This window comes from Macrobrachium rosenbergii, chromosome 18, assembly GCF_040412425.1.
Source record: "Macrobrachium rosenbergii isolate ZJJX-2024 chromosome 18, ASM4041242v1, whole genome shotgun sequence".
Classification (NCBI taxonomy): Eukaryota; Metazoa; Arthropoda; class Malacostraca; order Decapoda; family Palaemonidae; genus Macrobrachium; species Macrobrachium rosenbergii.
Window position 1 is genome coordinate 30564882 of NC_089758.1, and position 21279 is coordinate 30586160.

At 36.3% G+C, this 21279-nt stretch overlaps 2 protein-coding genes across 2 annotated transcripts in view; one reads left to right on the top strand and one right to left on the bottom strand.

Annotated features, from left to right (window-relative positions):
• gpp (grappa) overlaps window positions 1-9288 on the top strand; it is a 69714-nt gene extending 60426 nt beyond the window's left edge. Inside the window, exon 17 of the mRNA XM_067120628.1 lies at window positions 881-9288. The gene's annotated coding sequence lies outside the window, so the exon portion shown is untranslated. The remainder of the gene's footprint in view (window positions 1-880) is intronic.
• Window positions 9284-20763, bottom strand: Rpb5 (DNA-directed RNA polymerases I, II, and III subunit Rpb5). The gene is made up of 5 exons (XM_067120629.1): window positions 20597-20763; window positions 16246-16506; window positions 14202-14306; window positions 10519-10655; window positions 9284-9488 (listed from the first exon to the last, which is right to left on the bottom strand). Exons 2-5 carry the CDS (start codon window positions 16486-16488, stop codon window positions 9341-9343), a joined length of 633 nt encoding a protein of 210 aa, XP_066976730.1. The 5' UTR covers window positions 16489-16506; window positions 20597-20763; the 3' UTR covers window positions 9284-9340.
• Window positions 20764-21279: the final 516 nt, after the last annotated feature.

Genomic DNA, 21279 nt, shown 5'->3' on the forward strand with positions numbered 1-21279 from the left:
CAACTGAAAGGTGAACACGTCTCAGCTCAAAATGTGTCTTTAAGGAAAAATATGGTGTAAATTAGAAGCTTATTATAAGATGGGTATGAGTAATTTGATGATCATTTATGAAGAAAGGAGCAGTGAAAAGAACCTGCTCTACCATAGGAAGAGGAACAGATTAAGACTGTTAAGTACTACAGATAATGTGAGGTAAAAGATTGGTAAGTTGTGCTCCTAAAGAATATACCTAAGTCTGACTCTATGAAAAGGTTGAGGTGGTTGGAGCCATGTGTGTTCCATTACATGTTATTGGGAATGGTACCCTCAAAATGAAAAAGTTTTCTAACATTAATAGACACATAAGTTTTACATGAGCTTTTTTTTTTTTTTTTTAGCCAGCAGTAGCTTTGATGGGCAGGGAGAGAATAAGTTTGTAGATTCCTTTAAAGGTTGAAAAAATTTGCCATATCGTAATTAATTATAGTTGTGTTGGTAATTGAGTATTAGCAGGTTGCTTGTAAGCTAATCATTTGTATTTTGTGAATTATCTGTTGTTGTTTGTATTACACTTGCGTTCATGTGGGCTCTGAAAAACGTTTAATGTCCTTTATTAAGTAATCTTATTTCCTTACTTTTGAAGCATCAAGTTTTGTATTTGTAATGAATAGCATATGATCTGTGATTTTGAAAATCAACCCCATCTTTGGGGATACATTTCAAACAAATGTATTTCTGACAAAGGAATTCAATATTGCTAAGTCACCAGCTTATGTAGTACTGTACACCATTTCAGGGTGAACATAATTTTATTTCTTGTTTGCTACCATATGGATTTTCTGTGTATGAAGTGATGTGATGTAATATAGAATGGTTGATCATTTTGCCCTTTTTCTTGCAGAACAACTAAGGAGAGCAGTTGTGATTAATCCGGTGGAACTTATTTAAAAACTGGGGAGACATTGTCTTGTACAAGTAAAATTCAAGCATCTGTCAGAGGTCACAGGAAGTTGAATATCATTACTTTCCACAATCACTGGAAGTGCTCCGTGGTGTCCATATGCAACATGTTATAGTAGGTTTATTTAAGCTTTATTTATTTTAAAAACATTCTAATTGAGACAAATGATCATCAGCATTAGATATATATCATTGTCTTGCAAAATTCAGCTTTGATTTTGAGAGTGAATGTTTGAAAATGTCATGGGAATTTCCTTGTGTATTTATATTGCCGTAGCTCGGAAATACCTCCTCTTAGAATACACTGACAGTGGAGAATCTGTACTCTAGTACATGGTACATGACATGTACAGTATTCAGTATGTGTATTCTGAGATATGTGTAACAAGATTTTAGATGCTTCCAGCTTTTTTTTGATAAGTATGATTTCATGTGTAGAGTAAAATCTTTCTTAATCAGCTACGGTAATGGAGACAAGGTATAGCTATAGAAATAAACACTGCCTTAGTTTTAACAATATAGTTGTGATTTTTTTTTTTTTTTGTTCTGTGAATATCCAAGTTTTTAATCCATTTATTTTTGTTAGTGCAGCCAGCAAGGTTTTATAATGAGCCATGCACAGGATTTTAATTGATTGATATTTTTTGTATTACCCTTTCAGGGTAAGTATTCAGTAGTTTGTTTTAGCATCTTATGTTTTTTATAAACTCAAGGTTCTAAAATCTAGAATGTTAATTGTCCCGGTTTCACTAATACAGTTCATTTATCAGGGTACAATTATAATTATTGATATGTGGAAGTAGTTGGATGACGTATGAAATTATGATAACTGAATAGTTGCCATATTCAAAGTGTATCTTATTGATTACAGTATTACTAATACAACAAATCTCTCTGTGCTTTACCAAGCACATTTTCCAAGAGTTAGTAAAAAGGATCCAAGTTTACTGCCCCAGCTCATTACCAGTATGAGAGAATTTATTATGGTGCACAACACTTGTCAAGATCATTTCAACTTGCAGTTTTACCATCACTCAGTGTTCCATACGGCTCATTTTCAGTTTCCATGATGCTGAATGATGAATTTGTATTTTGTCTTGAAATGGGTGTTTCTAAAGATCTTAGTTGGTGATGGTGTCTGTGGAAGTAAATCAATCTTCAGTTTCCTTTCTGATAGTGACGAATATGGTAATGAGTGTTTCTGTGTCGTGTGCACTATTGGGGTATGCATAAAGTATCAGCATGTGTTAACCAATTTTTTTTTGGATGTTGTTTTGAATAGTGTAGAAAGATGAATGGAGTTGATAACCTTTTTATTAGAAGTAGGGTTGAATAGTCATACGGTTAACCCCTAGTATTTGCTGGTTCATTATTTATAGATTTGCGCATTTGCTGCTGTTACAAGTATTTTTCCTTCAGATCTCGAGTCTTTAGAGAAGTTGGAAGAAAATAATCAAACATGGAAGAGTAGTTTTAAAATTTATATAAAAAAAAAAAAAAAAAATCCTTCCCAGGACTCCAGTAAAATGATTCAATTTGTGGTTTTAATTTTGTTATTGCGATATGACCAAAGACTGCGATTGGGATGGCATCTTTCATGAATTTTAGTATAGTCCGAGGCTTAAAGTGTATTCCCAGTCGATGCTAGGGTTTGATTGTCATGCTTTTCATTCATTGTTATAAAGATGAGTTCTTGTTGGCTAATCATTTTATTAGAAAAATGAAAAAGTACCTGACAGGTTTTAGAACAAGTTGTCCTTGGCCTAACCTAGTGTTTAGAGTCGTAACCCATTTGCTGTTTCAGCAGTCTGTCATTATTTCAAACTGTCTGATTATCGGATCCAGTGTTTTCAAAAACCTTGCGTGCTGCACCTTCCAGCTTTCTGCGGAATTGAAATTGTCTTCGAAATGACTGTACAGTAGTTAATCAGTGTGGGGTGAAAATGATGGCCTGTTTGCATATTAGGACAGAATAGAGGAATTGTCTACATAGTGTGGTAGAGAAAAAATTTTATTTTTTAAGTTGAATTTATTGGCTTTTCAAATTAATTGATTTTCAGGCAATTAGGGGGCTGTTTTTGATAAAGTGTAGGCATTCCAGTTAGACTAGAATATTACTTCATTTCTAAGAGTGTGACTATTTTGATCAGATCTTCACAATTGGGTGTATTTCCCAACTTTTATCGTAATGCTTACAATATAAAGTACAGATTTTTCTGCCAAGTTGAAATTGGCTCTTCAGAGAACTAGTACTGGGAGTATAGTTTGGCTCTGCTAACTTTTCTTTTTTACCACAGGAAGGCTTTATGAACCTTGGATTAAGAGAGCATGTAAAGAAGAAAATCAATATTGTTAAGACTTCCGTAATATATTGCTTATGTATTATCAGTATTATAGCATCTGGTGTTTAACCCTATTTTGAGATCGCAGGTATATTTATGGAGTAGTCAGCTGAACGATTATTTTATACCTGTTGCACTGTAGTGTTTCATAATTGGTTGAGAAGGGTGCAACATTTTGAGCACTTGCAAGAATGAAGTTACTGATAAGCCAAAATGTAATGTGATGACATGTGTTATGCAAACAGCAGATGGGTTACATCTTAGGTTTGGATACAGTTTCACTCAGTTGACGTAAAGTAATAAATATTTTTAAAATGTTACAAACTGTGTTGAGCTTAAGAGTGAAGTGTGTGTTGCTAACTTGTAAATTTCAGTATCTATTTAATTAAATGCACTGTAAATATATGTAGTGTGTATATATTACAATCTTAGATTGAAACATTGTATTTTTCAGAATAATGTAAATATGTCATTTTATGTTATTATCACATCAGCATTTTTTACAGCTTTTTAGAAAGTTCTCAACTTTTTATGAGTGTCAGTAAATCATAAACTGTATCCAGGTCATCTTTTTGAGTTCCATCAGCGTCATAGGGCTAAATTTGACTTTACTTTCAAGTTGAAAAAGGTAAAGAGAAATAGTAATTATACATATAGTCAAAAGTTGGGCCAAGTATTGAGAAATAATAGCTATTTCTGGGCAAGAGCATATGCTGTATGTATTAGTATTACACTTGGTAGATTGTTTTGAGTGTTGACTTAAAAGAAAACTTTCTTGCTAACACTAGGTGTGTGTGTGTGTGCGTGTGCGCGTGCGTGCAAGTTCAAAGTATTCTCATTGATTCTTGTCTCACCTTTCATTGGCATATGACTACCATTATCTGTAGAGTACACAAAAAAAAAAAAAATGATTCACTTTGAAATATAGCACAAGCAAAACACTGTTAAGTGAGTTAATTAGGCTCTATAATTACGATGTCAATATTGTTAGGCTATCCATTTACCTTGTTTTGGCTCTGAAGGAATTTTAAGGCTGTAATGTTTATAGGTAACAATGAAATAATTTTGTGGCATTATTTTGAAGGATAATACTTGTTTACTTTTTATCCTTCCAAAGTTTAAAGGAAGTTAAAGCCAACTTTTTCTAGAGCAGATGTTTGTTCTCTGTTGCTCTCTCATAGGGACACTTGGGCAGATAGATGTGTATGAGCAAGTCAACTCTAAAATGGGACTTGCTCAAGTTAGGTGTCGTTAAAATTTATTACTTTCAAATATTTTATTATGTTAATGCAAGTGGAGGTAGGGTGGCAGATAATTCAGTCAGTATAAAGTAGAACAGGGAAGAATATGTTGATTTCTTGTATTTGCACCTTCGGACTAAAATTACTTCGTATGTAATCACATCAGATAGTAAATTATATGTAACCTAGTTCTCACATTTTCATCACCAAAATTGAAAGGGAAAATAGTTTATTTGTTTTATGTGTATGAAGAATACCAAGCACAAATCTATGTATTTCCCTTAACTTAGTAGTTCATAGTAGGTAAACCGTAAGAATTAACATAGCCCACGAAGAATGGATTTCACTTTTCTGTTGATTTTAATCTGCACAGAGAATAACCAGTAAATGCCTACGTATCACATTCCAGGTATATTTTCAATTTTTAATTTCTTTCCATGAGAAAAATCATTTTTTTTTTTCTTTCATTTCTGCAGTTGCGTTTTCTGGAGTGTATAGCAGTCCTCAGCATTCTAGACCCCATGTAGTATGCTTGTTTGTTTTTTCTTGGCTATCAGTAAACATTAGGTCTTGAATTTATAGTTCTCACCAAACAGTTGAATGAAATAGAAGTAATAACGCTACACTTGTTTTCAAAGCGAGTACATGCCCAGTACCCTGACACTTTTGTTTTCCAAAACAAATACAATAAACTCTTAAATAGAAATTAAATTTTAAAAGTAATTTGATCAAACTGTTTTTAATAGAATACTTAAGACTCAGTGAATTCTAAAAATAAATAACAGTTGTTCCAAACAATGTTGTGCATTGGCTCATTAACACAACCTTATCCAGGATATTGGTGTGCTCAAACATATTTATTTTTTCCTAATATCTTAGTTTTGTATGATAATGGGTACTAATGTCTTGAGGGTGATTATTGATGACGAGGCTTATCAAAATGTGAAGTCTGTTTCTTTCTGTTCACTATTTTTCTCACATAACTCTCTGATATCCACTTACCAGTAATGACTAAAAATTGGCTCTTAAAAAGATGTTCTTCACATAGGATGTATGAAGATTCTTGTGTTGATAGAGCCCTACGTTGGTAGGGCATAGCAACCCTAACTTATGTTAATGTACACTAATTCAACAAATTTTGTTTATTTTAAACAAGGCTGCATTAGTGTGGTGACCATGGCGAGAATTGTGATATCCATGCGTGTGTGAAGGGTTTTATCTATTGTTTGTAGCTGTAGGTAACTGATGCAATCTTATGCAAATATTTCAAGAATTTTGACATCTTTTTGTGTTTCTAATAGGGATAGAAGTGCTCTTATTGGAGAAATAGAAATGTATGTAATTATTATCCATTAATCTTTTTAGTTATTAAAAAAAAAGAGAAAATCTTATAGCATAACTTTTGAAACAGCTCTTAAACCACTTGTGTGTGCCAAATAATGCTGTACTTGTTTAATAAACTAGTACAATATTCAGTGAGAAACACAGTTCAACAATACTAACCCCTTTTTAAAAAAAGCTACGGTAAGAAGTGTTACCAAGGCTAGATTTTTGGCTATTAGTATGATTATTAATATTACTAGACTATCAGTGGATTACTTGTGAAACTGCCAGGTTAAATATTTTTTTTTTTTTTAGATACCATTAATACAATACTGCATACTTTATTTTTTATCAGAGTGACACTGGTATCAGTTTTAGGGCATTGATTTCCAAGCTGAATTTCATAGTTTTTCTGAATATCAAGATGCTTTTCATTGCTACAGTGAAAGGGTAATCTTAATTTTGTCTGAACATTTGTTTTGGTGAATTATGTGGGACATCACTGGATAATAAAGGAACTTCTTTGTGAAAAATCATTTTTGAATTTGTACAAACTGGATATGTAAGATATTTCAAAAACTTTTCGGAATCTAATAGTTCAGTACAAATGAAAACATATTCAGGTTTTTAGTCTAATCCCTGGCAACAGCTAGACGTCTGCATGCAGCAATGAACTGCAGATATCTAAGCTTCCCGGGATTGTTCTGTTGTGAGCTGTAGAGTCTGTATATAGTTTTACAATGTAAACTTTCAGGGTCACCTGCAGTACAGCTGTAGACGTAATCACCCACCTATTTCCTTGAGTGAATTCATTTAATAATTGATTGCTTCAGCTCTTGCCACATTTTGTGTTTGTATCAGTTTCAGTACTTGGTTAATGAGACCATATTTTCTAAAGAATTTTTTATGGGTAGTGAGACCGGGTATGTAAAAAAAAAATGCTCATGAAGATGGCCAGGAATAACCATTACGTGAAATTCTAAAGGAAAAAAAATGCAAATTTCATTTCTTTATTATTGTTACAATTGGTGTAAAAAACATTACGGTTTTTAAGAAATCTGCCTGGTAACAGTAAGAGTTAATTCTTATCAATTTGCTGCATGTGAACATACAGGATTTTTGTTTGATTTTTTAGGTAGCATGAGATTTCTTTTTATGTGGTTTGTTTTGGGCAGTTATACTTTTTGTACAAGAAATTTAACCTGAATGAGGATTAAGTTAAGTACTTTTCAGGCAGGAGGGAGAATGAAAAGTAGTCAAAATAAAAAGATTATTGGCCATTAGCGTTGCGTACATTGGTTTTGATGTGTTTTGACATAACTTTAAAAAAATGGGGATGAATTAAAAACTATTAATGACTCTACAAACAATTGGGTATTGTATTGTTATTCCAGTGGTGTTACTTTTACTTTTTAACAATCATGATTTTGTTATTTTAAAGAGGAAGATGTTATTTAATATTGCAATTAGAATGTACAAAAAATATATATATTTCAGTTGGTATTCTTCATAACTTGATCCCATTACAGTTACAGGCTTTATTAAAATGTTACAGTTTACCCAGTTATTTAAGATGTGCTCATCATAGTTCATTCTATAGTTTTGTTTGTGATATACAAGAATTATTTACTTTGTTGAAAATGTTACGTATATGCGCCCTACGTATGATTTGTTAGAAATGTATTGTAGTTTTTAAGTAGTCATGCAGCCAGTGATCCTTTAGTGTATATCTTAGATATATATAGCAAATATATATATAGATATATATATATACTGTATATTTCTGCTTCAAGGCTAATTGCATTTTGATTGTTGGGTTTACATCTACTGTCACCTTTCAAACTGCAGCTCCCTTCAAGCAGAACATCATTATTGAGATGAAGAGTGTAGTGGTGTACATTGTGAAGTAGTAAAGTGCAACTTGCCCTACTGACAAAAAGACAAGGTGGTCATCACTGGATGCAACCTTTTTTTGATATACTGTAAAAACATGACTGATTTTTATACCTCTTTTCACTGCCATTCATAAGAGCTCCATGCCTTGAATGCCTTTCTGTCATCTGCAGCAGCATTTTTAAATTTTTTGAATCTAAGCATCCTTCTTTCACGGATGGGAAATGTGAATAAACTGCCAAGTGATACCTCTTGCAAAAGAAGGTTGCATGTGTATATTGTCTCAGAGATATTGTAAATATGGCTTATTAAGCTGAAAGCAACTGATAGAAAGGCGTAACAGGCAAATCTGTAAATAGTGTAAGATATTAAAAAGCGATTTTTGTTGTGTTGCTGGTCACAATCACTGATCTCAATGTGTGTTCTAATGCCCCTGCTACTGCCAGTTATTCCTCATGGGTTTTATCAAGTCACAGTAAATTATGTGCGTATGTGTACTGTTAAAATAGATGGCCAGTTTGAGTTTGTTAAAACACACACTGGCATGGGCTGTGTACATTTGTAATCAGATTGGTAATTTAGGGTTTTACTATTTTTGTTCAATGGAGAGATTTAGAAATAGTTAAAATTTCCTATTCAGTTGATGTTCATCCCTACAAAAATTAACTTATTGGTTATACAACAGAGCTAAATTTAAGTAGGCAAATTACAGAAAAGGAACCCAATTCTAAAATAAAAACTTGGTTCAGGTAACTGTGGTCTTCCTTTTTCATATAAAAACAAAACTGAAGTCTTGATTTCGCGTGAAGCTGGTGTTTCGATTATGATGGCAATGTAGGGATGAACAGTGATATATGTTATATCCTAAGAATCAAATATTGTAATTATATGTGATCCATCCATTTTTGTAAGTCACTTCTCTAGTTCCAAAGAAAATTATTTGAAATGAGGACTTAAAAAAGTTCTGTGTGCTCGAAAAGCGAAATAGCAGGAACTTGCAAATATATAAATACCTTGTATATCGATATACATTCAGGTCATAAATCTGTGAAGGAAAACATTGAATGCATTGGAAAACCACACCAAGAAGCTAGTTTTGTTTCTTACCATCCTGTGGTAGAGTAGGATTTCAAAACATGGATTTCTGAAGGTTTCAAAGTTTTGCTGAAAAGTTATAATAAATCCCTTGGTTTTGGAATTGGATTAACTAAGCACAAGTCCATCTTTTGATCTGCTACACTAGTTTGTCCATATGTGGTTTAATCACTTGTGGGATCATGACTGTAAGTACAAAAATTTTGCCCTACCTGTACTTAATGTAAAATTTCATTTTGCAGTGTATTACAGATAGCATTCAAGACATTCCATGAAGAGCTTATTGGGTTGGAAAATTTTTTATTAGGGGTTAACTATTGAAAATAAACTATATTCACTTACCAGACTTGGCAGTCAGGGAATAGCTTGCATGCTATCAGGAATATACATTCTTTGGTTCTTATCCATGTCTTGTAAAATTGTATCCATTGTTCAGAATAAAATTCTCAATTGTTTTTATAAAGGCTTTATTTGGATATCCTACACAATGTTAAAGAGAAATACTGGCTACACCACTAATCTGTAAGAAATATAACGACCTGCCGTTTCTGAAGGACGAATGATCTTGACTACCTGTCCACGTTTCAAGCCAAAATATCGTGCTACTGGATCACCTGCCTGAATTCTCATGAGCTGGTTGTCCTTTAACTTATATCTGTACAGAAGGAAAACACTCATGATAACGGGATTCGGATTAATTCTAAAAAATATAGGTGTTGCTTAGTTAACTACTATTAAATTAGCATAGCATATCCAGTGTCCAAGATCCAATAGTTGAAAGCCTATGTACAAGCTGTCATATAAAACTCATTACGTTACTACGTATAACACTACTGTTAAAGATCAACCAAGCGTACATTACTGCATTCACCAGATACTGAACCATAGGCCATTAGTATTTCACTTGAATCAGGTAGCTTGTCTCCAGTCTCAAATAACTAGGGCTTCCTGCATCACATCATCACGGCAGGATTTGGCAACTATAGCAGTACAAAAGGCAGGCAGCGGTGTTACACCTGATTTCCACCAAGTTAGTTACTCATATTCTATGGGTTGGGTAAGAAGGCAATGCTGTTCAACCCAACAACCCTTCATGTTTTGCGAGGATTCAGATGTATGGAAATTTTGTTAAAAGGTTCAAGTTTTAGTGAAAGATTTTTGTAGACCTACGTGGTTATTAATGAAGGGAGATTTACACACAGTAGTTACTCTCTTGATACCTCACCCATGAAAAGGGGTGAGAAGTCTAGGATCAGAAGTAAAGAATCCCCAAATTTAAAGGAAGCATGATCCTTGGACAACATGAAATGCATGATATCAACATGTTGCCTATTCATCAACAGCATTTATGGTGACTGGCACTACACACTGCACAACTACCAGAATGGTAGAAGCCCCATGTTAATGTTACATCTTCAGTAAAAGAACATAAACTAAATACTTCTAAGAACACTTGAAATATTCAAATTCTGATTTTCCTAAATACCATCTTGGTCACTGTCATGATCTACTTTATATTCTCAGATTGACTCGGTGCTCTAATTAAGTCTAATCAAATGAGCCGAATTAACCTCAGAAATACACCAAACAAGTTGAACTAACCTCGGAAATAAAGACAAATTACTTGACTTAACCACAGACAACTTTTACAAACATGTCTGAAATATCATCTTTTACAAACTCACCTTTGAAGTAACTCAGTTTTTTCTTCGGCTGTCATAACCACATGTTCAGGGACAAGTTCGTGCTCGGTGATGTTAATCAGCAACTCAGATTCTAAAAACTGTTCCAGGATATATTTTGGAGCCATGTCTACTAAAGCCTGCAAAACGAGAAGAATTATTTACAGAGGAAAATACTCCTTGCCCAAAAATTGCCCAAGGAGGTTTAATTAAAGCATTTAATATTGCTGCTTCATTAAACTGTCAAGATTCATACACACAAATGGCAAAGCTAGAGAGCACTTGCTCACTCAGAAAACCCCCAAGTCATATTTCAACTTACGATTTTTAAGTGACCAAGTGTTAATATAGGCTCAAAAAACTACAACTGCATGTGATGTCAGCAGACTAGCATATCCGCATCTGAACACGTGGCCTCGTCATGGCTACTACTTGATAAAGAACATCCCACGAGAACATCTTAACAAAATCAAGAAAATGGACCTGGCCTCCCCCCGAGATACTGTGACCAGAAGAATGTGTGCAACTACTGTGCAGCTACTTCCCACTCCATATTCCTGAATCTAGTTATATGGTGTTCTGAACAAGTTTGTTCGATATAGTTTTTCAATATTTTCAGTAATTTCTGAGATAGGTTACTTCCCTCAATCTACAGATAGTCCAACAAATTTAGGAAGCAGGAGAAAAAAAGAAAAGACTGAAGGAGATGGCAGAAGATGGTAAATTCAGAAGTCTATCTTCTACCCAAATTGTGTGTAGTGTTAAAGCAAATGATGCATCATCTAGAAGGCTGAGAGCTCTCAGTCATCCTATTAACTGGCCTTGAGGTGTGAAAACAGAATCAACTCTCGCCCACAGATGAACAACAAAAAACTATGAACTAATCCTGAAAGGCAGAATACACCCTATTCTTTAAATGGTCCCTAGAAGAATGAATCTGAAACCTTCAGGAACTTCAACAAACGTGAAGCAGCGACAGTGGGAGGCGCATGCTAAAAGACAAGCAGATGGCACAAAACCATAGACCATGAGTGAGGAAATCATGCATGTAGGAAAATACATCCTGCCTCCTGGAAGCACACCGAGTGTGCAAGTCTTATGCAAGAGAAAATATTACGTGGATTAACTCTTATGATTCCTATTCTTGGTGCTCCTGGATCATGGGGGCAGGCATTCAAGGCATGAAAGCTTTATCCACAGAAGCTTGAGTCTTGACTGCTGGAGCAACAACTTGGCTCGGCAACGAAAAATCTGACATGGCATCTATAAAGGTCTTGAGAGCTCAAAAGCTTCTTGAAATACCATTGGTCAACAGAACACTTGCCTATGACATGAAGGGCACTGTAAATGCAGGCTCTTATCCCCCAAAGATATTAAGGAGCTGCAAGCCTGTCCTTCTACCCACATAAACATACTGAGGCATTTGAATATGCAGTACTGAAAATCTCCCAAAACATACAAGCACATGCAACAAGGAGTCAATACATTCATAATAATATGCAAAACTCATAAACAATGACAAAGAACTAATGATCTCAACTACTCTCAAACCTGACAGGAAAATAAATGCCAAATGAATCATTGCAGAAATTAATGCAGAGAACCGAAAACGGACAACCGAAGGTATAACCCGTTACCGGGAGAGAGGCCAGAAACAACTATGTAACACTGAAATTTACAATTTTTGCCAAGCATCACTGAGAACTACTAATGAAGGTTTCCCATTACAAGCTATGACAAAATGGGAAGCTGGACAAGCAACCCCCGAAATACAAAAGGAATAACAGAAACATAAAGTTTCAAAATAATTTGTATTTTTCCTAGGATAATAACCACAGCTTCCATAAACTGAGTTTCCTATTGGGTAGGCCTTTGGGCCACATGAGTAATGCAACTGGCCAATTAGGCATAAATAACACTAGATAAAAAATTAGAAATTGACAAATTAATGCAAACCACCATCAGTAAGAAGATTAAGTACAGTAATTCAGTAAATGAATGAATGAAAATGAAAGACACAACACAAAATGCAAAATAATGTTAATCCTCAAAGAGCAACTCAGATTATATCTGAACATGCTAGCATTGAGTGTAATTGTTCTGCATTCTGGGATTGACTCATGAAGGTTATTTATCAAGTACCCATATGTTACAAGGATGTGTCCAATTCAAGGTTGCCTTTCTTAGTAGCTTTTTTTACCAGAATGAAGAACCTGTCACTTATTAACGGGGAAAAGGTATTCTGATCACATTACGATAGTTAAGCTTTGATCAGCAGCATCATTTTCCTTACTGTTTACACAAGCAAGGACCAAACATGGCTTCACATTTTTTGTGAAAAGAAAATCAACTTGATAGGCAAAAAAGATTTATAAGGTGATTATTTGAAGAGGTACTAAAATACTTCTAGACTGACACTAACAAATATCTGTAGTGGCAACTTGTTAAGTCTGCTGCCAACCACATTACACAACTCTGCGAAAACAGAAACATTTATTGGCAAGCCATCCGATATGAAAACAGAGGCATTAATAGGAAAACAGTAATTGCTTGTGCCTATAGGTACTGCAACAAATCCTTCAGCAGATAGAGGTTTGGGTTATCATGATAACTGGCAAGCAAAAGCCTCAAGTCCTAAATGTTCTAGAACTGCTTTTCCTCTTATTTGTACTTTCAAGCTTACACCAGGTTTTTTGGTCTTCAACAAAGAGTAAATGTCCAATCACAGAGGATTTTATCATTGTTCTGGAATTTTCAAGAGAGCACAGTCTTACCCTTAGCATAGTAATGGAAACAAAAAATGATAAGAAAGGTTGTATTCCTATAACTTGGCATACTCACTAATCAAAATCTGGGATGGGGATTAACTGATGCCAGAAACCAAAAATTTTGGCAGTTAGGGTCGTAGCAGGCAAGGACTTGAAAAGCAGATGGGAGGAGGTTCATTCATCGGAGTCCAAGGTATTATGAGGGTCATGTAGATGTCAATGGGGAAGGTAATTAGTTTTTTATATACTGAAGGTTTAATGGGGTTTTTCTTCTTTAATGCAAAGGGATTCTAGTAGACAGAGGTAACCAGAGTTGGTCCTGACAAGAATTTCTCTTGTGAGGTTTAGTTCATGATGGTCCCAGTAACAGCGTTTGATGGTACTGTTTTTAAGATAGTGAGTAAACTACCTCGACAGGTGAAACCTTTTCATCCTGATTTATGAGGCATTTTGTGGTCCACAGTCCTCACCTTGGCAAGACATCTAATCATAGGCCTGTGGTTACAGATTCTTTCAACCGAGATTTAGCTATAATTGAGCAGTTTTCCCTTTTGGAGTCCCTGGGCTTACAGCATTTTGCATTTCCAGGAAGAGTTGCAGCTTGGCAAATAATAATAACAATACACAGGTCCCTAAGGACACTTGCTGACAGTAAGGTAAACACATGTGAAGTGAGGTTCTTATCTACATGGGTCTGGAGGTATGAGTGGACCAAGCTGCTACCCAGCTTGCAGATAATCTTCTAATGTTACTTGGGAATGTAATGTTCTTGATTTCACAAGGACTCATGAATGAGGCAATGGTATAAATGATCGTTTTGTTTTTGACCACTGATACACTTTCTACAGGACCCAAGTTACCTACACAAACCAAAAAATAAACACACAATATTGAATAAAAACACAAAATCATTCTGACCTGCTTTGCTGAAGGTGACATTCCTGCTTGTACAACTATAATTGCTCTTTGAATGTTTTCTTCCTGCATACGGGTACAGTAAGTTTTAATAGTTCTTACACCAACCTGAAAAGACATGCATTTTTAAATTTAGAAATACATACTACTTTTATTAACGAATCCTGCAAAACATAAACTTCTAGCTGAATGACAGGCTAGGGAATAACACATGAACTAAGCTGTTCACAGCTGTGACAGTGAAAATTTCTCAGTGCTGCAAAGTTATTAAATTTGTTATCGCTGAAATACAAGCGGCACATATTATGGAAGCAGAGGCAATGGTCACAAGCCATCCTCATATTACTGAAAGCTTTCATGACTACTCAAAAGTCTTACTATGAAGATACAGAGCATGATGATACATGCCTCAGGTACAATATTTGCAGAAACAAGAAGGGCTCCTCTTTCCTCTCCTTTATCCTTGATTTGCTTTTGCACAGTCAATTCCTCTTGTAATACCACTTTTACAATAGATTTTTAAAGAACTTCCTCATTCCGAAAATGCAGATCTACTATTTTACTCATGCATATTGCTAAGTGGGCAACAGCCACTACAGGGGATGTCATTCCTGAGCCTTGGTGCGATACATCTCTGAATTCCAACCAGATTGGTGGTAGTAGCTGCTACTCTGCAGACCATACTCCAGATAATCTAATATTATTAATGTAATGTCACAGACCTCATATGAAAAGTACCTCTTACTATTATAAGTTTCTACAGAGCCATATTTCTAGACACAAAGGAGGCTGGCCAGAACGGATACAATTATAACTAAGAGGCAGAAATGAGAGCTACGGCAAGGCAGAAAACTAGGACTGCCAGACAGGACCAGGCCAAGGGAGACAGATGAAAGAAAAGTGAATAGAAATGTTTCTTGAGCCAAATGGATGTAACAAAGACCCTTTGGTCCCCCATTAAGTTTCTCAAGCAACGCAGACTCAAGGCAGCGAACCCTTAACACAAAACCATCCATGATGAGTAATTGTGTTGGGAACGATAAAACAAAGAGTGGATCTGCTTTTCAAGAAGGTAGATCCCTCCTACCTGTACTATATAATGGTTACACAAAAAGCAATCAACTGTCCCTGACAGTAAATCATATGAAGGTTTTACTATTTAGATGTCTTCATCATCCTTAGAAGATCCATGTTTAATAAACTAAGAAAAAATGGAGGGTACGATATAGAGGAATAGCTCAGGAAATTTATCACAAACAGTATGTTTCGGTTTTAGACCTTAAAAGAGGTCCATTACTTTCTCTTATTCCTGGAAGGTAATTGGACAGACAGTAACTGTTCTTACATTACGAGACTATCAATCATTCCGATATTTGGCAAACCTATATTTTCAATGAGAGGAGTACGATATCAATTATATGTGAATAATTGTTTTGGAGAGCAGAGAGATTAAGAGAAAACTAGTAAATATGTTTTACATTTCCGTGTTGATAGTCCATCACATGTACGGTAGTGCAACAAACTCATTATTTTACTTTTTAATTTGAACCAACTTTTTATTTTACTTTTCACAGGATATTTAAATAAATCACCTCAAAAACCATGCTACTGACAAGGTGTGTCTGTTGGATTAATCCTTCTTTACATCAGTTTTATTTGGGAGCTTGATTCTTCAATGCCCTTCCTGATGAACTACAGTAAATTCTCTCATTTACACTTGGACCAAGTGAAGGATAGGTAGCTCACTTTGAATTTTTATATCCCTGTAATCTGAAGACAATGATGATATCTACACCTGATCTTTGCATGGTCTTACCCACAAGTTTCCAGTAGCAATACCCAGCAAGTGATCGAGTTCAACAATGAAATTTTTTACAACGCTGGAAACAAAGATATAGTACGAGGGGAAACTGTTAAACAAGGCTTCATAAGTACAGAACTTCTGTAATGTAATATAAGCCTTTCAATAAGATAAAAAAAGTGATTATGGCAACATACACCAAACAAAGTAAAAAGAAAAACATGGTTTTACCAAAACAACACAAACCTTCGGCTCATCTGGAAAGAAGACAAACATCTGATCTGTTGGATCATCATTGTGAGCAACTAACACAATGAGATCTGAGCGAGCTGGGTGCCTTTCTGATGGCTTTGCTCCAAACTGTTCTTTGAATTGGTCTAAAGTTTGATCTAACTCATCTTGCGTCACTAAATATCCACGATCATGACATAACTGCATGATGGTTTTGCGAATTCTCCATAACTTGTAGGTTTCAGCTTCATCATCCATGGCGAGAGGTCTTCACTCCTGGGGAAAGACAAATGCATGAATACTCATTATAATCTCACAACTATAAATACAATACAAATTAATGATGCTCAAGTTATTCAACTTTAGTGAAAGTCTGTTCAGTTAGTAATGAAATTGTGTGTCTGATTGTGTATATTGTACAGTAATATGTTTCGTGTTTCCAAATATCAATCACCATTTACTAATTCCTGTTGTGGGGTACTAAAAGCTACTTGCTAAGGTTCTTCAAAAGACCTATTACGATTAATTAAAAACAATGCACTGTGTACAGAATGTTAGTAAGTTATCTTTAGTAATCCTAGCCTAGTCAAACTATCTGAATTGTTGACAGAGAGCCAAATTGATCTTACTCAACCCTTGCTCTACAGTACTATAACAAGTAGAGGTTAGTCTAGGGTCTTGCCTAAGTCTTCTTGGTCAAGTTTCTCTACTGCCTTAGCCTGTATAATACACTAAGGTAGGGGTGCAGTTGCATTTTTCTGGTTAGCACTAACATAATAATTGATGTCAGACCTAGGCTATATAGCCACACTAAAAAGTAATTTACGATTAATCTGGCCATAAGCAAAGCTGAACTGTACGTCCAGTATACTTGAACTGAGCTGCCAAAAACACAAGTTCTACAGCAACGGCTACACTGTTCTGTAGGTCTTCCAATGCATGACTTTTGGCCAGTCGAATGCGGGGGTATGGGTCATGCATTTTTTAAATCTAACCAATTGCATGCACAGATCAGTTTGGGTTGCACCCAAAGCTCATTCTTATGAACAAAAGGACTGAATTCATGATGTGTCCGCACACTGTAGGCCTACAATCAGGTCCAATTGACACTGTCAACACTGGAAGGTAAAATAGTGTTGCAAAAGTTTCACTGCTACATATACAGTATCATGTAAGGACTTTAGAGCACTGAAAACACCAAAGCCTTCCCACATCAAGTAAGAAACAAATGGTTCAATTGAAAAGTTTACTGTTACCCGCCAATAATATGGAATCCACAGTTTATATTTGTTGCACTCATAATACCAAGCCTGTGTATTTCTCCTGATTATGAAAAATGTTATGAAGAACTGATATTATATTATAATGCATCTCAGTCAGGTAAGTTAAGGGTACGAACATATGGGTATGATAGTTCTGTTAATTGAGGTGGAATCCTAGTATAACATATGTGTTGAAAAGTCTCCTAAGAGTCCGAAAATATCATCCAGACTTGGCTTTACAGGATTCAACTCTCAGCCAGGTAAGGGGGCTATCTAATAGGGTCTGCTGGCAGAGCCTCCAGTTATGTAAGAATGACAGTAAGGTTAGGTTAGATTAGGAATATTTTGTTTAGGCAGTTGCATGTTGACCAAGGTGGAAGCATCGGCCAAACTAGCCTACATGTTTGAATGTCACATTCAGCCTATAGCAATCAGGGGTGAAGGCCTTGGGCAGGTATGGAGACTAATTTTTTGGATCCTGGGGTGAAACGCCTGCTAAATGAGGCCATATAGTTAGACTGGGTTAAAGATGCATGCTTAGCAATATTTGGGAGACATACTGCCTTTGAAACCATGATACTGGTAATTACTAAGAATAGCAAATTATGCTAAAAGTTTTAAGTAGGAATTATTTTGTATTTCATGGATTTACGTTGACTGAGATGGAAGTCAAGTGCTATCCATGTGTTCAAATAGTCCGGGGTAAGCTTGCAAAGTGATGGGTCAGTGTGTTCTAGTATACAGATTGGCAGACCAAGGGTCCTTCTGATAAGACATGGAACAGAAATCATCATATCTTTTTGGTTTTCATTTTTGACGCACATTTAGAAATAGGTGGCTGTATCCCTCATTAAGCCTGTTTGCCTGGGTAATCCTACAGAAAACAGTACTTTCTGCTCTAGCCTAGCCTATTTCTACTTCTGAAGGAGCAAAATTTTGAAAATCAGTGACGTTAGCCTAAGCATTTTTTTATTGTTTCTTGACTAAAACTCATGGTTTGCTTAAAGTAATCGTATCTGTTGGTTGGACATGGTAAATATACCACCTTGCATAAGATGAAAAATAGTCCTGCAAATATCCTACCTTGCATAAGATGAAAAATAGTCCTTTAAGGTATAATGTAGCCTATATGTGATGAAATAGTTACCCCAAGGCTAAGAAACCCACATCTTATTCCAAAGTTGGTAATTCTACAAAAGAGCTCGGCATGCGGATATAGTTTAATAAAACATTTTGACAAAGGGTGTATATAATGTAGTACAGGCAAGATAATTTGAGAAATTTACCATCTTTTTTTTTTGTTTTTTTTTTTTTAATATTCATCCCCAAGGGGCCTTTCAGTAGAATTATCCCAGTCTTAAATAATACGCTACGCTGAATGCTTAGGGCTAGGCCAGGCCTTTACCAGTAGCCTATGGGGTGGGCTAGGACTCTACTGACAAGCTATAGGTAAGGTTATGCTACAAAATTACCACAAGGCTAAAGAGCTAGGTAAACTGGAGTGGATGCAGAGTAAGGAGACAGGTAGGCATGAGAAATCTGACAGTGAAAATGGCCCAAACCTAACCTCTACTGGAATGCACTGTCCTGACCCAACCAGAACATACCTTCCTAACCTGACTAATGGCCTGTCCACAATAGAGGGCACTTCCAGCCGTTTACATTTTCTCTCGCTTCTGAAGCATCGTTACCAGTCAATCGCGTCATTCTGGCTCCACACTCAGTCGGTCAGTATAGTGGAATGGGTTATGAGAACAGTGTTTGCCCATCGGGCAGTGCCCGTTAGTCTGGACAGGGCTTTAGGGTGCTGAGCCCTGATCTGTCCAAGGGAAGGGGGGCCTTTCCTCCCCTGGACCCCGACCCAAGTAATACTATCCATCAAGCACATGGACCTTCCTAACCTAACTTACAGTGCCATACCCTGACCTGGCCCAGGGGAACCTTACCCCCCTTGGACCCATCAAGTAACAATGAAATTCAGAAACGGATCGGTGGGACTAAATTTCTGTTTGGGCGTATGGTCTGGCACTGGCTACAACTTTACTGAAACAACCTCTACCTAACTTTTCCTAGAGTGCCACACTCTGACCTAACCAGATCATACCTTCCTAACCTGACTTAAGGCACCGTGCCCAGACCTGGCTGGGGGAGGGGGGCTGAATCCCCCTGGCTAAGTCTGGACACAGTGCCCTAAGTGAGGTTAGTAATGTAAGGTCTGGTTAGGTCAGGACATGCATTCTGGGAAAGGTTGGGTTTGTTTTTATCTGCAGAACCTGTTCCTGTTGCTATAGAATAGACTAGAATAGAATACAGAATTTAGATTAATGGCCAAGAGCTGGGACCTACGAGGTTATTCAGTGCTGAAATGGAAATTGCCAGCAAAAAGATCTGAAAGGAGGATAACCTTGTAGTTACACTATGAGTCTATTGTTAGGACAGGGTTGAGGAAAGGAGTTCGGGTAGTTTTGGCCGTAAGCATGTTTACGTGCAAAATGGGGGCCGTGATTAGTAGCAGCCCCTTGGGGATGTACGTAAAATATAAAATAACGACAGTTAATACCATAAACATAACGTCTTACGTTGTTTTGGATGCTATGGCCTACATGACTTACAGCCAAAACAACAGAGACCTGTAGAAAGCAAGATGGAAAGCAAGACGTAAGAGAAAATGAAAGGAAGTACAGTCAAAGGAATGAAAGGCTTAGCAGCTAGGGGCTGAGGGGAGGCTGCAAAGAACCGCAAGTAATGTCATGTGGTGCACTGACGGCATTAACCCCCACACATGGGCCGTTGTTCTGCACTCGTCCCCTCATTTTGCATTCTACCTGGTACACTACCCAGATAAGGCTTAACAGAAAGGCTAGGACTCTCTCGCTAGGTTAGGCTAGGCCTAGGGTAGGGTAGTACCTTTAGGCCCCTCTCCGTTCAATAAACCTGTTAAATAATACTCAGGCAAACTATTATTATGAATGGAGAATAAACTAACGTAGCCTGGCCTGGTCTAACCATATGGCTCTGCAATACACAAGAACGAAAACCGGAGTTACACTAAGATAGCCGGACGTAAATCCACTTTACAGTTAGGTTAGCTTCACTGTACTTACACAGGACGGCTTTCAAAACCCTCTTGTGGATTTATTAACTTTTATTACACAATATACAACGCCGAGACGGGGACTGGTACTCTTTAAATCCCCGTTATTGCGATATACTTTCGACGCCTTTCTAGAATACAAACGTAAACAATCAACACCTTGACTCTTCTTCTTCTTCACCCGCTTGGTCAGGAACTTGGGACGGGGAGGTTACCTTTAAGAAATTCAAAAAATATATGTTCGTATTTCTTGTAGGAACTTGGAGGATACAGTTCGTCTTTAAAAGGCGGTCGTAGTTCTTGCAGGAAACTTTTAAAGGTTATAAAAGAGCGAGGAATATGGTTCATGAGATTTTTCTTTAAATAGTCCTCTTTTATATAAAGTACTTTCGTATGTTTTGCAGAAATTTGGTGTTACCTGTAAACATGTTCGTATTTATTGCAACAAACTTTCAAAGATTAGAAAGAGCAGGTACAGGGTTCATACGATTTTTTTTTCGAAAGAACCCTCTTTTAAGCTAATAATTTTCATTATGGTTCATTCACGTGGTAGCCTACAAGAGAAATTTATAGAATGTATGCGACTGATATTCAGTTAAAGATGGCGATACTGAAGCCATGGTTAATGATCATCGTAATTATAGTGCAAGTTAGCTTGACATGTTAGCCCTGCAAGCTGACGTCAGAAGTAAA